At 51.6% G+C, this 19,953-nt stretch overlaps 1 protein-coding gene across 1 annotated transcript in view; it reads left to right on the forward strand.

Annotated features, from left to right (window-relative positions):
- DLG5 (discs large MAGUK scaffold protein 5) overlaps window positions 1-19,267 on the forward strand; it is a 120,110-nt gene extending 100,843 nt beyond the window's left edge. Inside the window, exons 21-32 of the mRNA XM_068981793.1 lie at window positions 2,282-2,444; window positions 2,553-2,686; window positions 3,450-3,596; window positions 5,732-5,915; window positions 6,505-6,653; window positions 7,496-7,666; window positions 8,568-8,764; window positions 14,254-14,397; window positions 14,631-14,758; window positions 15,216-15,325; window positions 16,000-16,109; window positions 17,574-19,267. Coding sequence (XP_068837894.1) covers window positions 2,282-2,444; window positions 2,553-2,686; window positions 3,450-3,596; window positions 5,732-5,915; window positions 6,505-6,653; window positions 7,496-7,666; window positions 8,568-8,764; window positions 14,254-14,397; window positions 14,631-14,758; window positions 15,216-15,325; window positions 16,000-16,109; window positions 17,574-17,677 — 1,741 coding nt within the window. The 3' untranslated portion in view covers window positions 17,678-19,267. The remainder of the gene's footprint in view (window positions 1-2,281; window positions 2,445-2,552; window positions 2,687-3,449; window positions 3,597-5,731; window positions 5,916-6,504; window positions 6,654-7,495; window positions 7,667-8,567; window positions 8,765-14,253; window positions 14,398-14,630; window positions 14,759-15,215; window positions 15,326-15,999; window positions 16,110-17,573) is intronic.
- The last annotated feature ends 686 nt before the right edge of the window (window positions 19,268-19,953 follow it).

Genomic DNA, 19,953 nt, shown 5'->3' on the forward strand with positions numbered 1-19,953 from the left:
GGAGCCTTGTGGGCTACAGTCCATAGGGCCATAAAGAGTCAGACACAACTGAACGACCAACACTTTTACTTACAAGGACTAGAGCTACTCTCCTCCACTTCAGTCCAAAAAGCCGAGGGCCCTTGTGGCTATGAGCCATAGAAACGATGCTGCTGGCTGGGCCCGTCATTAAGGAAACCTCCTCTGACTTGACAGTCTGAACTTGTGAGATAGCACGCCTAGCAAGTGTGAACTGCAGAGCAGCATGTGCCTGTAACTGTCAGGAGCCCCAGGGGAGTCAGGCGGCCCCCAGGGGAGTCAGGCGCAGTGGGTATGGCTGTGTTCATGACAGCCTCACCTGCGTTGTGCAGACGGGAGCACACACTGGCCCTGAAGGGGTAGGGGGTGGGTGTGTGGTTTTACTGAACCCCAGCTCAGATCTTTGAGGGAACAAGATCTTCCCCCCAGTAAGGTGGGTTCCTTAGAATCAGAAGGGGCCTTGTCATATGCAGTCAGACATCCCCTTAGCTTCCTCTACAGGGCACAGAGAACCGATGTGTGTGAGCGTGTGTGTGTCAATGACGCCTGCCTTCATGGTGCTTAAACGACATCAAGTTTAACATGTGTGTGACCTGGCTGAAGGACGGATTACTCATTAAAAATAGTCCCTCTTTTCCTCAGTCTAAAATACACTATCATTATTGAAAACTGGGTAAACTGGAAAAGTAGAAAGAAGTAACAGCAACTGAATCTCTGATCAGCGGTCCCCAGCCTCTTCAGCGCCAGGGATATATTTCATGGAAGACAGTTTTTCCATGGACCAGGGTTGGGGGAGATGGTTTCAGGAGGATTTAGAAAGAAAAAAAGTTGCATAATTCAGGAGTCTCCAACATCTGGGCCTCAGACCAGTACCTCCTGTCAAATCAGTGGTGGCAGTTGATAAGAAATAACGTGCACAATAAATGTAATGCATTTGAATCATTCCAAAACCATCTTCTCCAACCCTGGTTCGTGGATAAATTGTCTTCCATGAAATTGATCCCTGGTGCTGAAAAGGTTGGGGACCACTGATCATCAACCAGAGATTTAATTGCTGTTATTTAACCTTTTGAGGTGGGTGTGTGTGTGTGGGTGTGCGTGTGTATACATGCGCACACACACAAGTATGACATTTACAGTGTAAATGCGTTTTATCTTATTTTATATATGTAAACATTTCCTCCTTAATGTTATGTTTCAAGCTATTTGTAATATTATGTATACTTTACAAACCTCTTTTACGAAGAAGCTTTATTGTTTTGACAAAATTCTGCATATTATAAAAGTTTAAATCATTCAGGAGGTTAAAAAGGAAGGATTACCTCCAAAAGGGCTCCCCGCTGCCCTCCCAGCCTTCTACACTTGGATTCACACCCACCCGTGTGCTCTGGAGGAGGCGGGCCTGGGGGGTGGCTCTGCCTGGAGCTCAGGCTGCGTGCAGTGCGGTCCTGGCGGCTCAGCGTCATGCAGCTGTCTGTCTGTCTGTGTGTCACGTTCCAGGCGTCTGTGCCTGTCTTCCTCCTCCAATCACCCCTCTCTTCTTTCTAACCCTTTGCACCTTCCAGATGCCTCCACCACTACAGATCCCTCCTGAGATTGCCTGCGGCTGCCAGGCCCAGGTCCTCCTCGCTGAGGAGTCTGAGGTTGGCCCGACAGGAGGGCCCCACCCCAGGCCCCATGCCCCTCATACCCACAGGGTGGTGGGTGGCAGCCTGGGGCCAGCAAGTGCATGGTGTCACCTTGCTCCCAGCCTCCCCGGTCCCATTTAAGTGCCTCGGGTTTGCAGCAGCTTAATCTCATGATCAATTTACATCACCCTGTGTACTGGTAAATATAAAAACTGATATTTCATATTGTCCCTTTGGGGGTAAACATCATCCCAGAAGGCACTTTTTTCCTCCGAGGGCGTCTGAGACCCCACTGGAGGTTTGTAAATTGCACATCGTGAGGCCATTCCTCTCTTGTCGTGGAAACCTACGTGCCCTTTCCCTGCGTATATCAGTGTTTATAGTTCACACAGACCACTCTGTGACTTTGGGACTGGTGCCTCTGCGTCCGTCTTGGGGGTCGTGCTTGTATTGCATGAGGTTGAGCATCACCCTGTGTGAAGGTGGACTTCATCGTGTGCCCATCCAGCTGTGTCGTCATAGGAGCGTCCACGTTCCCTGGCCCTCTCTGCATAGCGAATGCATGCCTGACCTCAGACCCTCCCCAGACCTTCCCTTTGAGTCTGAGTCCCCAAAACCGATGACTCTCTTCCAAGGCCCTACGTGGAGGAGCCACGCCATGTGAAGCTGCAGAAGGGCTCCGAGCCACTGGGCATCTCCATCGTGAGTGGGGAGAAGGGCGGCGTCTACGTCTCCAAGGTGACGGGGGGGAGCATCGCTCACCAGGCTGGCCTTGAGTATGGGGACCAGTTACTTGAGGTGAGCGGGAAGCCACCCTTCTCTCCCTCCCCTCGTCCCTTTCTGAGTCCCAGGACCTTCTCCGTGTCCTCCTCTCTCCTTGCTGAGCCCGTTCTCGGTGTTTCCTAGTTCAATGGCATCAACCTGCGGAGTGCCACAGAGCAGCAGGCCCGGCTCATCATCGGGCAGCAGTGTGACACCATCACCATTCTGGCCCAGTACAACCCGCACATGCACCAGCTCAGCAGCCACTCCCGGTCCAGGTGAGGTCCCGGGCCTCCGAGGGGCATCTGGGCTGCGGGAGGAGAAGTGGAGGCCGCAGGTGTGTGGCTTGCTCCGAGGAGACCACGTGCAGCTGCAAGCTCTGGGGATTCTGCTGCCGTGAGGGGAGAGTTGAGCAACCTCGGGCTTTGGAGAAGAGACATATCAAGGGAGGGCTTCCCCTCCTGAAATAGGGTGTGGAAACAGGTGGCCAGGCACCCTGTGAAGCAGGAAGCCCCGGCACGTGTGTGGTAGCCAGGCCCTGAGGCCTCTGGTGGATTCTCACGTAGAGCGGTCCGACCCCCGTCCATGGGCAGACGCCGGACACCTGCCTTTGTGCTGCAGGCTGCGGGACAAGTAAGCAGAGAGAGAGAAGTGCCCCCATGCTGCAGCACCTGTGGAGGGAGGGGCCGAGATGCTCAGACACAGGAAAGGGGAGCAGCCGATTCAGGTGTCCCCAGGCTCACCGGTGCCCCCGTGCTGCAGCGCCTGCGGAGGGAGGGGCTGAGATGCTCAGACACTGGAAAGGGGGGCAACCGATTCATGTGTCCCCAGGCTCACCGTCTGTCTTCAAGTTGAGGACAGGCAGATCATGCAGGTGGACAGCTGAGTCCAAGCTGCCAAGGCGCTTGCTCTTCTCAGGACTCAGATCGTAGAGCTGTGTGACCTGGTCTTTGTTCACATCCCAGAGCCCAGCACCACCACAGAGGGATGGCTCTGGGCAGCCGCCTGCTGCTCCTTATTCTTCCTGTCCTCTGTCCCCAGCTCCCACCTGGACCCCGTCGGTATTCACTCTACTCTCCAGGGCAGCGGTGCCACCACCCCAGAGCATCCCTCTGTCATCGACCCGCTGATGGAGCAGGACGAGGGCCCTGGCACACCCCCGGCCAAGCAGAGCACCCCCAGCTCCAGGTCAGTAACTGCCTGCCAAGAGCCTTCCATCAGTGCACCTGGGTTGAGCGGGGCGGCCAGGAGGGTCATTTTTGCAGCCCGTGTACATCCTCTGAGGGATGTGGGTCCCAGCGCTGCCCCGCACTGCAGATGGCTCACCAGCTTGTCAGGATTTGGCGTGGGGAGCCTGCCAGTCCTTTTTCCCTCTCTCTTTCCTGCTCTCTCTTTTTTCTCTAGTTTTTCCACTGACTCATTCTTAGCTCTGCTTCTTTTGTTTTTCTTCTCCTCTTCTCACTTCACTTGTTCTCAGACATTGAATCCCACAGTCCTCACCCTTCCAGGCTGGGGCCCTGGCCATCCACAGCAGTGTTGCCCTCAAGGAGCTCCTGGTTTGAGGGTGGCAGATCAGTGAACAGGCGTGTGCAGCACAGCTGAAGTGCTGGGAGGGGGACCAGGGGCCATGATGGAGCGTGGCTGGGAGCTGAGTCACGGTGTTCAGGACGAGCAGGGGTTAGCCATGCAAAGGGTGGGCATGGAGAGAAGTCAGGAGGAGGGACCAGTGGTAGTGTGGGCAGGAGGAGGCCCTGTTCTCGCAGGAACTGGAAGGGAGGAGGGGAGAGGGCTATGCAGGCTGGGTTGGGAGGCTGTCCCTGCAATCCTGGATGGAGCCCTTTCTCTGGCATGGCGTTAATGGACTCTTCACGGAAGTCATAGGCTGGAGAGTGGGGCATCTTCAGGGCTCTTCTTGTGACTCTTCACTGGGTACACTTCAGTTTAGTCGCTCAGTCATGTCTGACTCTTTGCGACCCCATGGACTGCAGCCTGCCAGGCCTCCCTGTCCATCACCAACTCCTGGAGCTTGCTCAAACTCATGTCTATCAAGTCAGTGATGCTATTCAACCATCTGATCCTTTGTCGTCCCCTTCTCCTACCTTCAGTCTCTCACCATCAGGGTCTTTTATAATGAGTTAGTTCTTCACATCAGGTGGCCCAAGTATTGGAGTTTCCGCTTCAGCCTCAGTCCTCCAATGAATATTCAGGACTGATTTCCTTTAGGATTGAGTGGTTTGATCTCCTTGCAGTCCAGAGGACTCTCGAGTCTTCTCCAACACCACAGTTCAAAAGCATCAATTCTTTGGCGCTCAGCTTTCTTTATGGTCCAGATCTCACATCCATACATGACCACTGGAGAAACCATAGCTTTGACTAGATGGCCCTTTGCTGGCAGGGTGATGTCTCTGCTTTTTAATATGCTGTCTAAGTTTGTTATAGCTTTTCTTCCAAGGAGCAAGTGTCTCTTAATTTCATGGCTGCAGTCACCATCTGCAGTGATTTTGGAGCCCAAGAAAATAATCTGTCACCATTTCCATTGTTTCCCCATCTATTTGCCGTGAGGTGATGGGACCAGATGCCATGATCTTCGTTTTCTGAATGTTAAGTTTTAAGCCAGCTTTTCACTCTCCTTTCACTTTCATCAAGAGGCTCTTTAGCTCCTCTTCACTTTCTGCCCTAAGGGTGGTGTCATCTGCATATCTGAGGTTACTGATATTTCTCCCGGCAATCTTGGCTATACTTGCCTGCAGCAGAAGTTTTGTCACTCTCTGGCTCCTCCCCTGAGGTCCCGCTCATCAGGCTCCATTGCTGCCTCGTTGCCTTTGCTCAGTTTATTTGCTAGCCTTTCAGCGTCCCTGCGTTGTGAGTTCCTTGGTGGCTTCTGGTTCAGCACCCTCTGGGCCATAGACACTGCTCAGTAAACATTTGCCGAATGAGTTGTGGCCTGGAGGTTACCCTGGCTCTGACTTTCTCGGGAGAACAAAGTTAGGAAAACAAGTGCAATCCAGGTGGGTGAGATGCAACCCACGACGTGTGCTGGACAGCTGGGCTGGAAATAGCGGCTGTGAGGTCCACTCTGTCCCTGAGTGGCTGTGTGGCCATGGCTGTGTGCTCACCTCTGCCTCATCTCAGTGCCCTGCCTACGAACCGAGCCACTAGCGGCAGAGTCTGTGTCCGCCTCGCTCCTGGCTCCTGGTTCTGGGGCCTTATGAGACCCGAGAGGGGAGCAGAAAATGGTTAGGGTGTCACCGCTGTTTTATCTTTCTTCGCGCCTGCCTCCCTTCCTGTGCACAATTGAAGAGCTTCGTTTTCCTTCCTGAAAGGACGGTGGGAGATGCCACCAAGAAGACCCCAGAGCCACGAGTCGTCTTCATCAAGAAGTCGCAGTTGGAGCTTGGCGTGCACTTATGTGGAGGGAACCTGCACGGGGTGTTTGTGGCCGAGGTGGAGGACGACAGTCCTGCCAAGGGCGCCGACGGCCTTGTGCCCGGGGACCTCATCCTTGAGGTAAGTTCTGAGCTGCTGAGCAGCAGCCAGGCTGCCCTCTGCCCGCGTGTCGGGCTTCCTGCCATCTCAGGTGACATGGGAGGCGGGGGAGCACAGCCTCTGCTGGCATCCCTCTTGGGTGTTGAATGCTCCCCGGACCCACTCTGGGTAAGTATTAGGGAAGCAGGCATATCAGGCATATTAGGACCCAGCCTGGGCACTGGCATCGGGGGAGGCAGATGCTCCACACCTGGCAGTAGTAGGACCAGGACTCTAGTCTGATGGCGGGTGCCATCTCCCTCTCACTGGGTCTCCTGTTGGATAGGGGAGGCAGGTTGTAGGTGCTGAAAGCTGCAAGGAGCGTTAGCAAGGGGAAGTGTCACGTTTCCAGTGGGCCTTACTGGCTGGGAGGCTAGACCAGGGTCTCTGCTGGGAGCAGTGGAGGGCAGAGCAGGCACTCGGCAGAGGCCTCAGCCTCTGTGGACGTGGGGCAGATGGATGCCCAGTGATGGGGATGCTGAATCTCCTCCTTATCCCACTACTGGCCTCTCATGGGTGCCCAGGCCTCCCTGCTTCTGCCCTCTGACCCCCGCCTCCCGTCTCTGGGTAGTACGGCGGTCTGGACGTACGCAGCAAGACGGTGGAGGAGGTCTACGTGGAGATGCTAAAGCCCAAGGACAGTGTCCGCCTGAAGGTGCAGTACCGCCCCGAGGAGTTCTCCAAGGTCAAGGGCCTGCCTGGCGACAGTTTCTACATCAGGTATCAGTGGCCAGGGCTGCCAGGGACTTGGCACTTGGGGAGGGGCTTTTGGTGGAGGCTGTTCCCTGTGAATGACCCTGTGTTTCTTGCCCTTGAGGGATGGGACTATGAGCATTATTACTTGGGCCCCAAATTGTAAGCTTATGATGAGATGCTTGTGACTTAGAAAAACCCTTGGAAGCTCCTAGGGTGAGACAGGCTCTCTCTTTAGGGTTTTGGGCCTGGGGAAGTTTGAGACCACTGAGCCTCGTTTTCCTGTGGCCCGTGCCCCTCTCCGGGTCTCTCCTGACTCAGGTCGGCAGATCCCTCTGCAGTGTTTGTGTATGTCAGAGCATCCAGAGTGCCCTGAAGTAATACTGGAAAAGGGTGGAGTAGGGGGTGGGGGACAGGCATCAGGCATGTTCTAGAAGGCATGCAGCTTTCTTCATGAGATCTGAGGCCACACAAGAATGGAAAATACTGATTGACTGTGCTCCATGAGGTTCGGGGTCCCTATGTCTAGGCACACCCTCCTCAGTCAAGGATGGCACGTTTCCATTCTGAGATGTTTCCGCTGTGTAGGAAGCATCGACTTTGATGTGGGAGGGGTACAAATGGGAAAGACTCTTTTGGAAGTGGAGATATGGCTTGGTTCTTGGCAAAAAGGCTTTTATCTGATGGGCGTGAGGGAGCCCTGATCTCCAGGAGCCCGGGCTCCCTCCTTTGGGAACTGCTGCTAGAATGGGGACAGATGGGTCCTGATCATGGTCTGGGGAGAGCTTTAGAGCAGGAGAGTGGGCCTGGGAGCTTGGCTGTAAGGGGTGGCCTATGGCCTGACTCTTCCCCTCCATCTCCCGGTCCAGGGCCCTCTATGAGCGACTGGCAGAGGTAGAGCCCGAGCTGAGCTTTAAGAAAGACGACATTCTGTACGTGGATGACACCTTGCCCCAGGGCTCATTTGGGTCCTGGATGGCCTGGCAGCTGGATGAGAATGCCCAGAAAATCCAGCGCGGGCAGATCCCCAGCAAATACGTGTGAGTGTTCTAGAGCCTGGGGCTGGGGCGGGCGGCACCCGTGGGGACGTCCCCTGTGATGACGGCCTGGGCTGCTGGGGGCTTATTCTGACGTCGTCTCAGCTTCTGGTCTGTAAGTTTTGCCAGAGTCGCTTGTTCAAAAAGCTGTTCCAAGTTTAGGTCAGCGATGTATCCAAGTCAGTGCTATACAGAAGTGTAGCGGCAACTTAGGAGACATGCTTTTTTAAAATTATGTTTGTTGAGATATAATTCATGTGCCAGGCGATTTATCCAAAGTATGCAATTGCTTAGCTTTTAGTGTTTTCACAGATATGTGCAACCATGACCATAGTCAATTTGAGAATGTTTTCATCATCTCAGAGAGAAGCCCTGTACCCTTCAGCTACCTGCCTTGTTCTGTCTGCCAGCCCCCTGTTGCCAACCCTGAGCCACCCCTGGTCTCCTTGGAACCTGTCTCTACAAGGTTCCCTGTCTGGACTTTCCATGAATGGAGTCACACATACAGCACATGGTCTTTTGTGACCAACTTCCTATACTTGGCATGATTTTTTTCAAGGTTCTTCCATGTTACAGTACATTTCTATGCTTTCCTCCTTTTTGTGGCTGGAATTATAACTTTTAGTGTCACAAGTGAAGGCTGTCTTAGCAGTGCCCTCTGACCCTCACCTGAATATAGGAGTTGACCTGCTCTGAGAACTTGCCCAGCATTGGTCTGTGTGCCACCCCAGAGTACTGGCATCAGGGCGTCCTCGGGGGCTTGGGTGCTGAAGTGGCCGGGAAGCCTGCAGAGGGTGGTGGGGGAGCCTGGAGCCCCGGCGTTGACCCTCCTTGGCGCAGGTGGGCAGGGCGACAGGCAATGGTCCCTTGGCCCTTCCCAGCACTGCTGTACTCTCGTCTTCAGAATGGACCAAGAATTCTCCCGGAGGCTCAGCATGTCTGAAGTCAAAGATGAAAACAGCGCCGCAAAGACGCTCTCGGCGGCTGCACGCAGATCCTTCTTTCGAAGGAAACATAAGCACAAACGCAGCGGGTCCAAAGATGGGAAAGACCTCCTTGCCTTGGACACCTTTTCCAATGACTCCATTCCACTCTTCGAAGGCAAGTGACTGAGCTGGCTTCTCCAGCAGGCTTGCAGGCTGAGGTTTGCTGTTCACCACAGAAGCCTCACTGCAGTGACTTGAAAGACAAGAGGTTTGCTTTTTTCAGACGTAATTGGTCAAGGAATGTGTCTGGGCTGGGCTGGTGGTGCTACAGCCTTCAGAGTGTACCACGTGTAGGATGCGTCCTCCGTCCTTACGGTCTCCCCATCTCCCGCCATCACATCCACGTTCAGGCAGCAAGGAGAAGAAAAGGGCATGGCAACAGTGTGCCTCTTTAAACAGCTTACCTGGAAGCCCCACTCTTCATTTTCCACTTACACCTCATTGACTGCTTACAACTGCAAGGGAGGCTGAAATGGCAAGGTTTTCACTGGTGCCCTGCTGGCTTCAGTAAAGCAGGTTCTCTTAGTAAGGAAGAAAGGAAGAATGGGTATTGGGTGGGCAAAAAGCAGTTCTTGCCCGGTGCATTGCCTCTAGTTTGTTGTGGGGTTATTCCAGGCTGCTTGGTGGTAACCTTCCTGGCTTTACTCCTGTGTCTATCCTTACAAGATCCTCCCCGGGCCAGGCACCCGCCCAGTCCTGGGGCTGCATGTCAGGGAGTGTCAGGCATCCTTTGGCAGGCCGCCCTGTGGAGCGGTATATTTGTCCTGTAAAGCAGGAGGCTCTGATGAATGCTGGTCCCTGGACCCGGGTGTGACTCCTTCCTGGAAGGTGTGCCCTCCCTGATAGGCAGGCTGTGGGGGTGGGGGGGGCAGTGGGCCTCCTCCTCCTCTGCTTCCTCACGTGTTACTTCAGGTCTTCGGCACAGTGAGTTGAGTGAGTCCCGCCCTTGCTCACGGCCCACGGTCACGATAGTCAGGTCAGGAGTTGGCAAACCAGAGCCTATGGGCCAGATCTGCTCCGCTGCCTGCTCTTATATGGCCTTCAAGCTGAAAATAGGGTTTTACATTTTTAAATTTAAAATGTTAAAAAAAAAAAAGACTGTCTTTTCAACAATGATAGTTGCTTGGTCCTCCTTTCTCTTTTCTTCTGTAGACAGCATCTCTGGTCTGTGGTGTATATCCAGGAGATATCTTTGGAGAATAGCCACTTGTCTAGTCTGCAGTTCTTCAGTGTGTTTTTTTTCATTATATGTTTTTAAGTTATGGGGTGTTCCCAGGTGGCTCTGGTGGTAAGGGACCCGCCTGCCATTGCAGGGGACATAAGAAACGCGGTTCAATCCCCGGGTCGGGAAGATCCCCTGGAGAAGGGTGTGGCAACCCACTCCAGTATTGCCTGGAGAAAGTCATGGACCAAGGACCCTGGCAGGCTACAGTCCACAGAGTCACAAAACGTCGGACATTACTGAAGCGACTTAGCGTGCACACACACATTTTGAAGTTGTCTTTAAATAGTTATGTCGTACTGTTAAATTGACCCTTTTATCATTATAAAATGTTTTATCTCTAGTAATGTTTCTGGCCTTAAAAAAGGCCAGAAAACTATCTCTATCTTGTTAAAGTATAATTATCACACCAGTTTTCTATTGGTTAAGTGTTTGCATAGTTCATCTTTTTCCGTCGTTTCATACTTTTTTACAGCTTCATATTTACGTGGCTCTGTAAGCAGCATGTAGGGTTTTTTTTTTTTAACTCACCGTGACACTTCATCTTTTTTCATTTTATTGAGACATGTGTATAGAAAAGTGCAAATACATCTATAGAAAAGTGTACAGCCTGAGATATTTTCATGTTTGAATGCACCAGTGACAATTTTTATCCTTTAATCAGAGTACTGAATTACTGATATCATCACTGATACATTTACCATCTTACTATTTGTTTTCTGTTATCCTGCCCATTTTATGTTCCCTTTTCTTACTTTTTTTGGATTAATCAAGCATTTTTATTACTCTGCCCCCTCCTCAATCTCTTCGTTTTTCTTCTTTTGGGGGTGGTGATTACAGCAGCCCTCACAATGTGTATCTGACTTACTACTAACATGAATCATGACTTTGACCACTTCCCCAATAATTTTAAAACATCAGAACACCATGACTTCCTTACCTCCTTCCTACCTTTTGCTTGCTTATCGTTTTCATTTTACACATATTTTTAAAGCCGGCAGTGTTACTGATTTACGCATCAGTCATTCACTTATGTTTATCCTTCCCATTATTCTTCATTCCTTCCTGTCATCCTCTTTCCCTCTGATTTTTTCTTTCTGATGTACACTCCCTTCAGCATTCCTTTTTTTTTTTCCAGCGTGAGATATAACTGACATATATTATCGTGTAAGTTTAAGGTGTACAAGACGATAATTTGATATGTGTATGAGGTGCAAAAGATTAACCACAGTAAGGTTAGCTATAGTTAACATGCCCGTTGCGTGTGTGTGTGTGTGTGTGTGTGTGTGTGTGTGTGTGTGTGCGTGCGTGCGTGTGCGTGCTCAGCTTCTCACTCAGGTCTGACTCTTTGCGGCCCCATGGACTGTGCCCTTGTTATGATCTTTAGCATTTCTTGTGATGCAGGTTTGTTGGTGACAGTCTCAGTTTCTGTTTGCCAATTTTCCCACGATTCTGCAGATTTTCACTGGATATAGAATTGTAGGTGGGTCGATATTTTATCCATGCATTTTAAAGATATTATTCACTGTCCTCCAGCTTTCACCGTGTATTCATTTCCTGGGGCTTTTGCAACATACGTCACAAGCTTTGTGGTCAGCACAGTATGTGCTTACTCTCTCGCAGATCTGGAAGCCAGAAGTCCAAAAGTAGTACTGTTGGGCCAGAATCACGGTGTTGGCAGGTCCGTGCTTCCTTGGAGGCTCTAGCGGGGAGTCTGCTAGGTCCATTGGTTCATAATGTTGTTCGAGTGCTGTTTCCTCATTGATTTTCTGTCTGATTGTGCTGGGTTTCCAGGTGGTGCTAGTGGTAAAGAACCCTCCTGCCAGTGCAAGAGACATTAGAGACGTGGCTTCAGTTTCTGGGTCAGGAAGATCCCCCGGAGGAGGGCATGGCAAGCTGCTCCAGTGTTCTTACCTAGAGAGTCCCATGGACAGAGGACCCCAGCGGGCTACAGTGCATAGGGTCGCAAAGAGTCGGACACGACTGAAGCGACTTAGCGCAGCACAGCACCGGTTGTACCGTCCGTAATTGAAATCGGGATGTTGAAGCCCTGTCCTGACACTGTATCGTCTGTTTCTCCCTTCAGTTCCATCAGCGTTCACTTGACTTACTTGGGAATTCTAGTGCTGGGTGCGCATATATTTATGCTTGATATATCTGTTTGGAGAAATGATCTTTTTATCCTACTATAATGTTCTTTGTCTCTTGTGACAGTTTTGTCTTCAAGTCTATTTTGTCTGATACAATTATGGTCACTCCTGCTCTCTTTAGATTCCCATTTGCATGAACTATTTTTTCTTGTCCTTTCATTTTTAAGCCTATGTATGTCCTTAGATCTAAAGTGAGTCTCTTGTAGACAGCATAGAGTTGAATCTTTTTAATTTATGCATCCAGCCAATCTGCATCATTTAATTGGGGCATTTAAACCATTTATACTTAATTGTTCATATGAAAGACTATTTTTCAGTTGTTTTGTATATGTCTTGTTGCTTTTCCATCATATCTTTTCCTTCCTTGCTGCCTTCTTTTGTATTTCATTGATTTTTTTTTGTAGTAACATGTTTTAATTTCTTTCTCATTTCCATTTGTGTATTTATAGTTTTTTTTTTTTTTTTGGTTGCTATTGTTACATAAAATATCTTCAGGTTATAGCAATTCACTTTAAACTGATGATAGCTTAATTTCAATCTTATATAAAAGCTACATCTCTGTGTTCCCCCCACTCCTTTATGTTATGGATGACACTAATTACCTCCTTTTATATTATGTGAATATTAGGTACATGATTACTTTAATGCTTTTGATTTTAATATCTGTACCAGTTTTAAAAGGAGTCTACATACCTCCATTAGGTTGCTTCCAGATTATATGTTTGTGTATTTACCCTTCCCAGGGAGTTTATTTTCTCTGGGCCTCTGACTCTGGCTGGATATCGTGCTTGTGAGTGGCTCTGGAACCCTGTGATTCTGTTATTATGAGGACTTCTGACAAAGCACATTATTCTGAGAGGATCAGAAAACTTCTAAATTGGTGCCCCTCAGTGTGGAATGTTAATAGTCATTAGGGGAGAAGACAATTCTGTTGAGTTGAAGACATGGTCTTAATGTCCATACCCAGAGAGATGGAGAGGTGCGGTGCCTTCATGTGTGAGGATGCTGCAAAGGATAAAGGCAGATCAGTGTGAAGCAACAGGGATGCTTTCAACAGAAACATAAGACTGAGTGGAAGAGGGAGTTACAGAATATTTATTGTATGTCATTTTTGTTGGACATACGTATTTTCTAGGTTTTCTGAGCACGTAAAAGGATATACTTTATAGTCGTGTCCGACTCTTTGTGACCCTACGGCTGTAGCCTGCCACTCTCCTCTGTCCATGGGATATACTTTGAATCCTCATAACCAACTATGATGCTAGTTGAGAGGAAGCTGCCTGGGACCAAGACTGGAGAAAGGGGGTTGGAGAGGATGCCTAGCTTACCTGTCATGTTCAGAGTTTTAAAAGAGGGGATGCTTTTATCTCTTCTTGGAGGAAGTTCTTGGCCCTAGGTCTGTGCTTTCTATTCTTTAAAAAATTTTTAAAAGTGTTTCTGAGTTGCCAGCACAGTGATTGGTACCTGAGGTGTCAGGAAGATATTTGCATGCTGGTTTTAGGCTCTTTCTGTGAGCATTTTTTTATTCTTTTTGTGGAAGAGGAGACTTAACTACATGTATCAACTAGGATATTGGTTTGAGTGCTGTAACTGAGACCAAATAACAATGGGTGAAGCATAAGAAGCTTCTTTCTCTGCCACGTACGAGTCTGGATTGGTGGGTCGTCCCTTGGAGGCAGCTCTGTTCTGGGGACCATCAGGGAGCCAAGTCCCTTTTGTCTCGTGGCTCTGTCATTTCCTGAGGGTGGTTGTCATCTGCAGGATCAGAGCTGGGTCACTGCCCCTGGTCCTGTCCGTTTCAGCTCATGGGAAGGGGGATAGTTTGCTCACTGCATGGGGCAGGTCTGGGTCACACGACCCGCCCCACTCAGGGGAGGTGGCACGTGTAGAGAACAGAGTGTCTAGTAGTGAGGGGACCGTGTGGTGAACACGCATAAGAGAATTTGAGCAGAATAAAGTGCTGCAATGCCTTGGGTGTCCAAGGAGTGGGGACACGGTGCAGGAGTGGCCGTGCCCTGGTGTGCCCGTGGTGTGGAACTCTCAGTGCTAAAATTGGGCGAGTCCCAGGCAGACCAGGGTGAGCTGGGTCCCTGGCTCTGGATCTGTGGAGTGAAGGAGATAGGTCTGTCTGGGGTAAGCAAGGTCAGGGGAGCAGTGAGTCCCCAGCCCCTCCCGGCGGCCCTCCCTCTGCTCCGGGTGGATACCCATCCTCTGCTGCCCTCTTCCCTGCAGATTCAGTGAGCCTGGCCTATCAGCGGGTCCAAAAGGTGGACTGCACCTCCCTGAGGCCCGTCCTGATCCTGGGGCCCTTCCTGGATGTGGTGAAGGAGATGCTGGTGAACGAGGCGCCCGGCAAGTTCTGCAGATGCCCCCTTGGTAAGGGCGGCCCTCAGGCCTGTGTCTGTGTCTGTGTTTGTTCACCTGCTTCCTGGGGATGGATCTCACAGTCTTTTCATCCTTCTGACTTGGGTCGCATCACTGTTCAGCCTCTGGCTCTTTCTCTGGGAGTGAGGCTGGCAGGGCTGGGTTTCCATGCAGTGCTTTCCCCAGCCCGTGCAGTGATGGCTCACGGTGCCCGACCTGCTGATTCCTGTGTCTGTGCTTTGCAGAGGTGATGAAGGCCTCCCAGCAGGCCATCGAGCGGGGCGTCAAAGACTGCCTGTTTGTCGATTACAAGCGGAGGAGTGGCCACTTTGACGTGACCACTGTGGCTTCCATAAAGGAGATCACAGAAAAGGTACCCATTGGCTTTCTGGGTAAGGTTTCTGAGGCCAAGTGCGGTGGCTCTTTAGAACGTTCCTGTATCTGGGTAAAGGCAGGAAAGGGGTTTGGAGTTGGGTTGTCCAGACCCCACATGGCCCCCGTTCCCAGCCTTGGCCATCATCAACGCTGACAGCCTAGTGGGGAGAGATTTCCCTGGATGAGGTTTCCCCACCGGGTGTCATGCCCTCGTCATGTCAGAATGGTTTTCTGGGTAAAGGCAGGAAAGGGGTTTGGAGTTGGGTTGTCACATGCCCTCTTCGTGTCAGAATGAACAAGCTGCCTTGCTCATCAGTAGCACCTGACTTATTCACGGGTAGGGCGAGGCCGGGCAGTGTCGGGTGAGGAGTGGGGCCCCTCCGTGGCAGACGAGGGCTGGGTCCCTGAGGCCCAGCCCGGCCCCTACCCGGTGCTCCTCCGCCCCCGCCCTGCAGAACCGGCACTGCCTCCTGGACGTCGCCCCCCACGCCATCGAGCGGCTGCACCACGTGCACATCTACCCCATCGTCATCTTCATCCACTACAAGAGCGCCAAGCACATCAAGTAGGTGCCAGGCCCCGCGGGCTCGGCCCGGGCCGTGCCGGGCATGGGCTGCTGGCTCAAAGCCACGGGAGGTGGCGGGGCATTGGCGTCGAGCAGGCGTCCTGTGTGGGAGTGGCCCTCCCCCACGTGCGCGTCTCACACCAGTCACGTTAAGCCAGTCGTGCTGAGCTGGCACAGTGCCCCCCGGTCCTCTCCGTGCTGTCTGGGGGCCGCCACAGCGCCTCGAGTCTGTGCCAGTTTGTCTGCTTCCCTCCCTCCTGACCCCCATGCCCTCTCTCCCTCTCCTGCCTTTCGTCTTGGTGCTCACAGCGACACAGGAACTGGGCAGCCCAGCTCTACCAGGAGCTGACTTGTGATGTGGACGGGCCTTTGCTCTTACTGAGCTTCAGTTTTTGTGGTTAGGCTAATGACTTGCCAAGCCCGCATATGCTCCCCGCCGACCTTTACCTTTCGGCGCTCCCAGTCTTCTGGTACCTGCACTCGGGGGCCAGCTGGGGCATCTGATCTCTTCCCCGTCTCTGCCCAGAGCTCCCTGCGGGGCCAGCAGGCTGCCCTGTGCTCCACCAGGGGCGCACGGGCGGTGGGGGATAGCCCTGTTATCCTGGACAGAGAAGCTGAGAGGAGGGCATGGGAAAGGCGAGAAGCCTCAGCCAGGTTCCTGGATGTCCCGATAGGGAGCAGAGAGACCCCATCTACCTGAAGGACAAGGTGACTCAGAGGCATTCCAAAGAGCAGTTTGAGACGGCTCAGAAGATTGAACAGGAGTACAGCAGGTACTTCACAGGTAGGTACGCGCCAGGCCCAAAGAGGAGCGGGTGGCAAGGACGGACACAGCCTTCCCAAGGATGCCCTTCTTAGAGGTGTTATAGCCTGCACTTCCGGGGTGCCCGGTGATGCCACCGCAGTGAGCACTTTCATTACAGATGATCTCAGTGCAGGCACAGGGCCGCATCGGGGACTTGTCCATCCAAAGGTAAAGTTCACGGATTCTGGCCTTGGGTCACAATCTGGTCTTGAGTTATGGCTGCACAGGCACCGTGTGGCACAGCTCCAGCATTCCCTAGGCAGGTGGCACAGCAGTGGTGGCTGTGACCGTCTATCCCCGGCATCCTCCAGGGTAGGCCAGTTTTGCAGTGGAGTCTGAAGACAAACTGCACCATTACTGTCTCTTAGCTTTGAAACAAGGCAAACTAAAAGAAACTCTTCATTTAGCAGTTGCCATCGTACTTGGTGGCTTCCAACTTCTTCCATGAAATCAGTCATTGGTAGGGGGCATAACAGCATTGTGGTCAAGAGAGGTGGAGACTGTGCTTTTAATTAACTTGTAGAGAGTGTTATGATGGGTGCTTCTCATGCACTATTTGGTCTCAGAACCCAGCCCTGGCTCTTCTGTGTACGTGTAAGTGTGTTTGTGTTTTAATTTCACATCCATTACAGGCCTATATTTCAGTTAAATACTTCAGCAATTTACTAGAGAAAGGAAAATTTAAAACTTCAAAACTTACGACATACAGGCTTTGACTTCTTATCAGATTTAGCAGATGTGAAATTGCTCCGTCGCATTGTCATAGCAATTTCTAAACATTCACTGTCAGTATCTGTGGCAAGAAGCCAGGGCATGGCGCTGTTCCATGGAGCACGCACAGAGCCCTCGTCTAGTGTCTGCTGGGCCGTGGTGCTGAAACCTTGCCGAGCAGCAGGCCTGAACCAGAGCTGGGGATGGCCCATCATCTTTGCTGAGAATCTTCTCTGGGCCGTGGGTTGCCCAGCTCTTGAGACCCAGCCTTGTTCCCTCTAGAATCTTGCTGCCAACTGGACCATTACAACATACCCCAGACTGCATTCCAATATCCTGGGACTCCCCGTTGCACGACTAGGCACACCAGCCCGGGTCATCCCTGCTGTGGAGCCTGGCAAATTTGCATAGTCACATCCTGTCACCCCTATTACAGGGGTCAGGGCAACCTGGCAAAATCAGACCCCAGCCTTCGTGTGAGCCCCAGATTTTAACATCGTATGAACAGTTGCCGAGAGGGATAGATAAAAAGCCGAAGTGACTTGCACTCAACTCTTTTTTTCTTTTCCAATTTCTTGCTGATGGAAGAGAAGTGAGGCGGGGGTAGAGCAGTTGAGCCAAGTAGCTGAAAACAGGCAGAGCACCAGGAAGAGCGAAAGATCTGTTTACTCGCCTCCTTCTGGGCGTCTTCCTCCCAGCCAATGACGTGTGTGTTTGGGGACTCTCTTGCAGGGGTCGTCCAGGGAGGAGCCCTGTCGAGCATTTGCACTCAGATCTTGGCAGTGGTCAATCAAGAGCAAAATAAAGTCCTGTGGATCCCAGCCTGCCCTCTCTAGAACACAGCGCTGGGGATGACTGTAGCTTGGCCTCCAGCCCGACCGCCTGGCACAGCTCTTTGCAGTGACTACGGATAGATGCCTCTATGTGTAAACACGAAGGGGAGGGATCCATGAACCGGGGCTCCAGAAGCACCTCCTCTGTACATGGAAGGCCACAGACGGACGGGACCCAGACCCCGGCCAGCGGACTGCGCTTCTCCCACACGTGTGTGCTTTAAGACAGAGACTGTGGAGTCGGGGACTCGACACCAACCTTTCTTGTAGCCAGCTCAACAGATGCTGCAAAGAGAACCTTTCAGATCACAAGTTTACAAGCCTTTTCTAAGTATTCAGTGGCTCATGTTTACTTGAATGGCTCCATGTTGTCGCTGCCCAGCCCCTGCCCTTTTCCTCTCTGTCGCTTTGGTGTTGGTTTTGTGCCTGCTTTCAACGAAACGACGCTGGAACCTCACTGGGGGCCACTTTGCTCTGGGAGGGTCTTAGCGGTGGGGCCAGAGCTCTGACGAATGCCCCGCTCCTCGGCGGCCCCTCTCCTGGAAGGCCCTATGACTGCGGCTGTTTAGACCGTCGTTGCGTGCGGAACTAGTGCCTTCGTGGGGCTGCGCGCTCTCCTCCTGCACCTAGGAAGGTGACTTCCACCGTCTTGTAGGCGCGTCCCTCGGACTTCGTCTCCTGCCACCTCTTACTTCTCATCCACCTGTGTTCATGATTCCAGCATTCTCTCTGGTCCTCAGAGCTTCGTGGGTTCACTGTGACACAGCCAGTTCTGGGCAGGATGTCAGGCTGGGGCTGAGGCATGCCACTGGGTCCTCCTTAGGTTCTGTGAATAGTGACAGCCTTTACCAGTGCAGATTTTGCAGAGTAATTCCCAAATGCTTTACAATGGGGCAGGGACATCAGCTCTGTTTGATCTAAAAACAATTCGTATTTCAGACTCTGAAAAGAGAGCTCTTAACGGAAGCTTAAGGATCAATGTGGTCACTGTTAAAATTCAAGAGAAGCTGGGATCTATCTAGTCTTGGCTTCAGCTCTCACAACATGAGCAGAGCTCCACGAGGATGGCTGTGTTTTGTTTTGTTTTTTAAAGCACCTGATGCCAGATGTTTCTGGCTGAAGATTTGGTGTGGTTCCTCTTTAAACTGTGTGTCCTGTTAATAATAGGTACTGTATGGGGCTCCGGGTAAGTGTCACTGGGGTAGGACCTCTATTTTAATACTGTTCCTAACATTTCATTTTACTAGCAAGAAATCACTGATTTCATTTTATTCTTTGTAATTTTAGACACTAGATTATAGTTTAGCCATACTGACATTTTTTTAAAAAGGGATATATTTTCTTGCACAGTCGTTCGCAAGGAGACACGTTTCCGTCTCCGTGCTGCCCTTGTTTCACAGGTACACGCGTTCTGGCTGCGACAGCTAGGACCAGCCACAGGCTGGCGCGGGGTTTCGCTGGCGCCCGCGGGGCCGCTGCTCTGGGCGGCTGGGGTTGGCACAGAGATGGTACAGTGTGCACGGGTACTGTTCTCACAGACTGGGGTTTTCTGTACTAAAACCTTCCTTTGTATCAAAAGTTAAACAGACTTTAGTACAATAAATAAAGGTCAATTTCTGTAACTCGTTGTGAAGACACCTGTGTTTCATGCGTTTTCCACCTCTCCCGGGCTTCCTCGGCTCTTTTTTCCTACGTCTGAGACAGCCGTCCCCCACCCCCACGGCATTTGGCTGGAGCTGGCCGCTCCCTGAGGTTCCCTGCAACTCTCCCGATGATTGGGCGCCCCTCTCATCTGCAGTGTCAGCCCCTCTGACTCCCTCCTTTCCTCCCATGTGTCCATCTTGTTATGCCCAGAGTCCGAGTCCCCAAAACTGAGAATAAGACGTCCACAGCAATGCAAAAGCATAAAGGGGTTTATTACCAGCTCGAGCCAGGACCCATGTTTCATCCAGCACAGTGGAATCAGACAAAGGCCCCGAACTCTGAATCACATATACTTTTATACAGATGGTTCTTTATTTCTGTAACAGCATAGCTGATTGGTTAAACTGTACACGCGCGTGGAACTTTTAAACCTTGCATCCCTATCCGGATTGGCTCAGGTCTGGCACGGGCGGGGGGGGGCTACGGGGATTTTTTTCTGATTGGTCGAGCTACACTGCCTGTGGGAATTCCCAGAGCCTCAGCTTTTTCTCAGGCCTAGCCCTCCCCTTAGAGCCTGTCCTGGCTTCAGTTTGGTCCTAACATTCCCCCCTGTCTTTTTATCCTTGAGAGGAATC

The sequence above is a fragment of the Capricornis sumatraensis genome, chromosome 10 (assembly GCF_032405125.1).
Source record: "Capricornis sumatraensis isolate serow.1 chromosome 10, serow.2, whole genome shotgun sequence".
Taxonomy (NCBI): domain Eukaryota; kingdom Metazoa; phylum Chordata; class Mammalia; order Artiodactyla; family Bovidae; genus Capricornis; species Capricornis sumatraensis.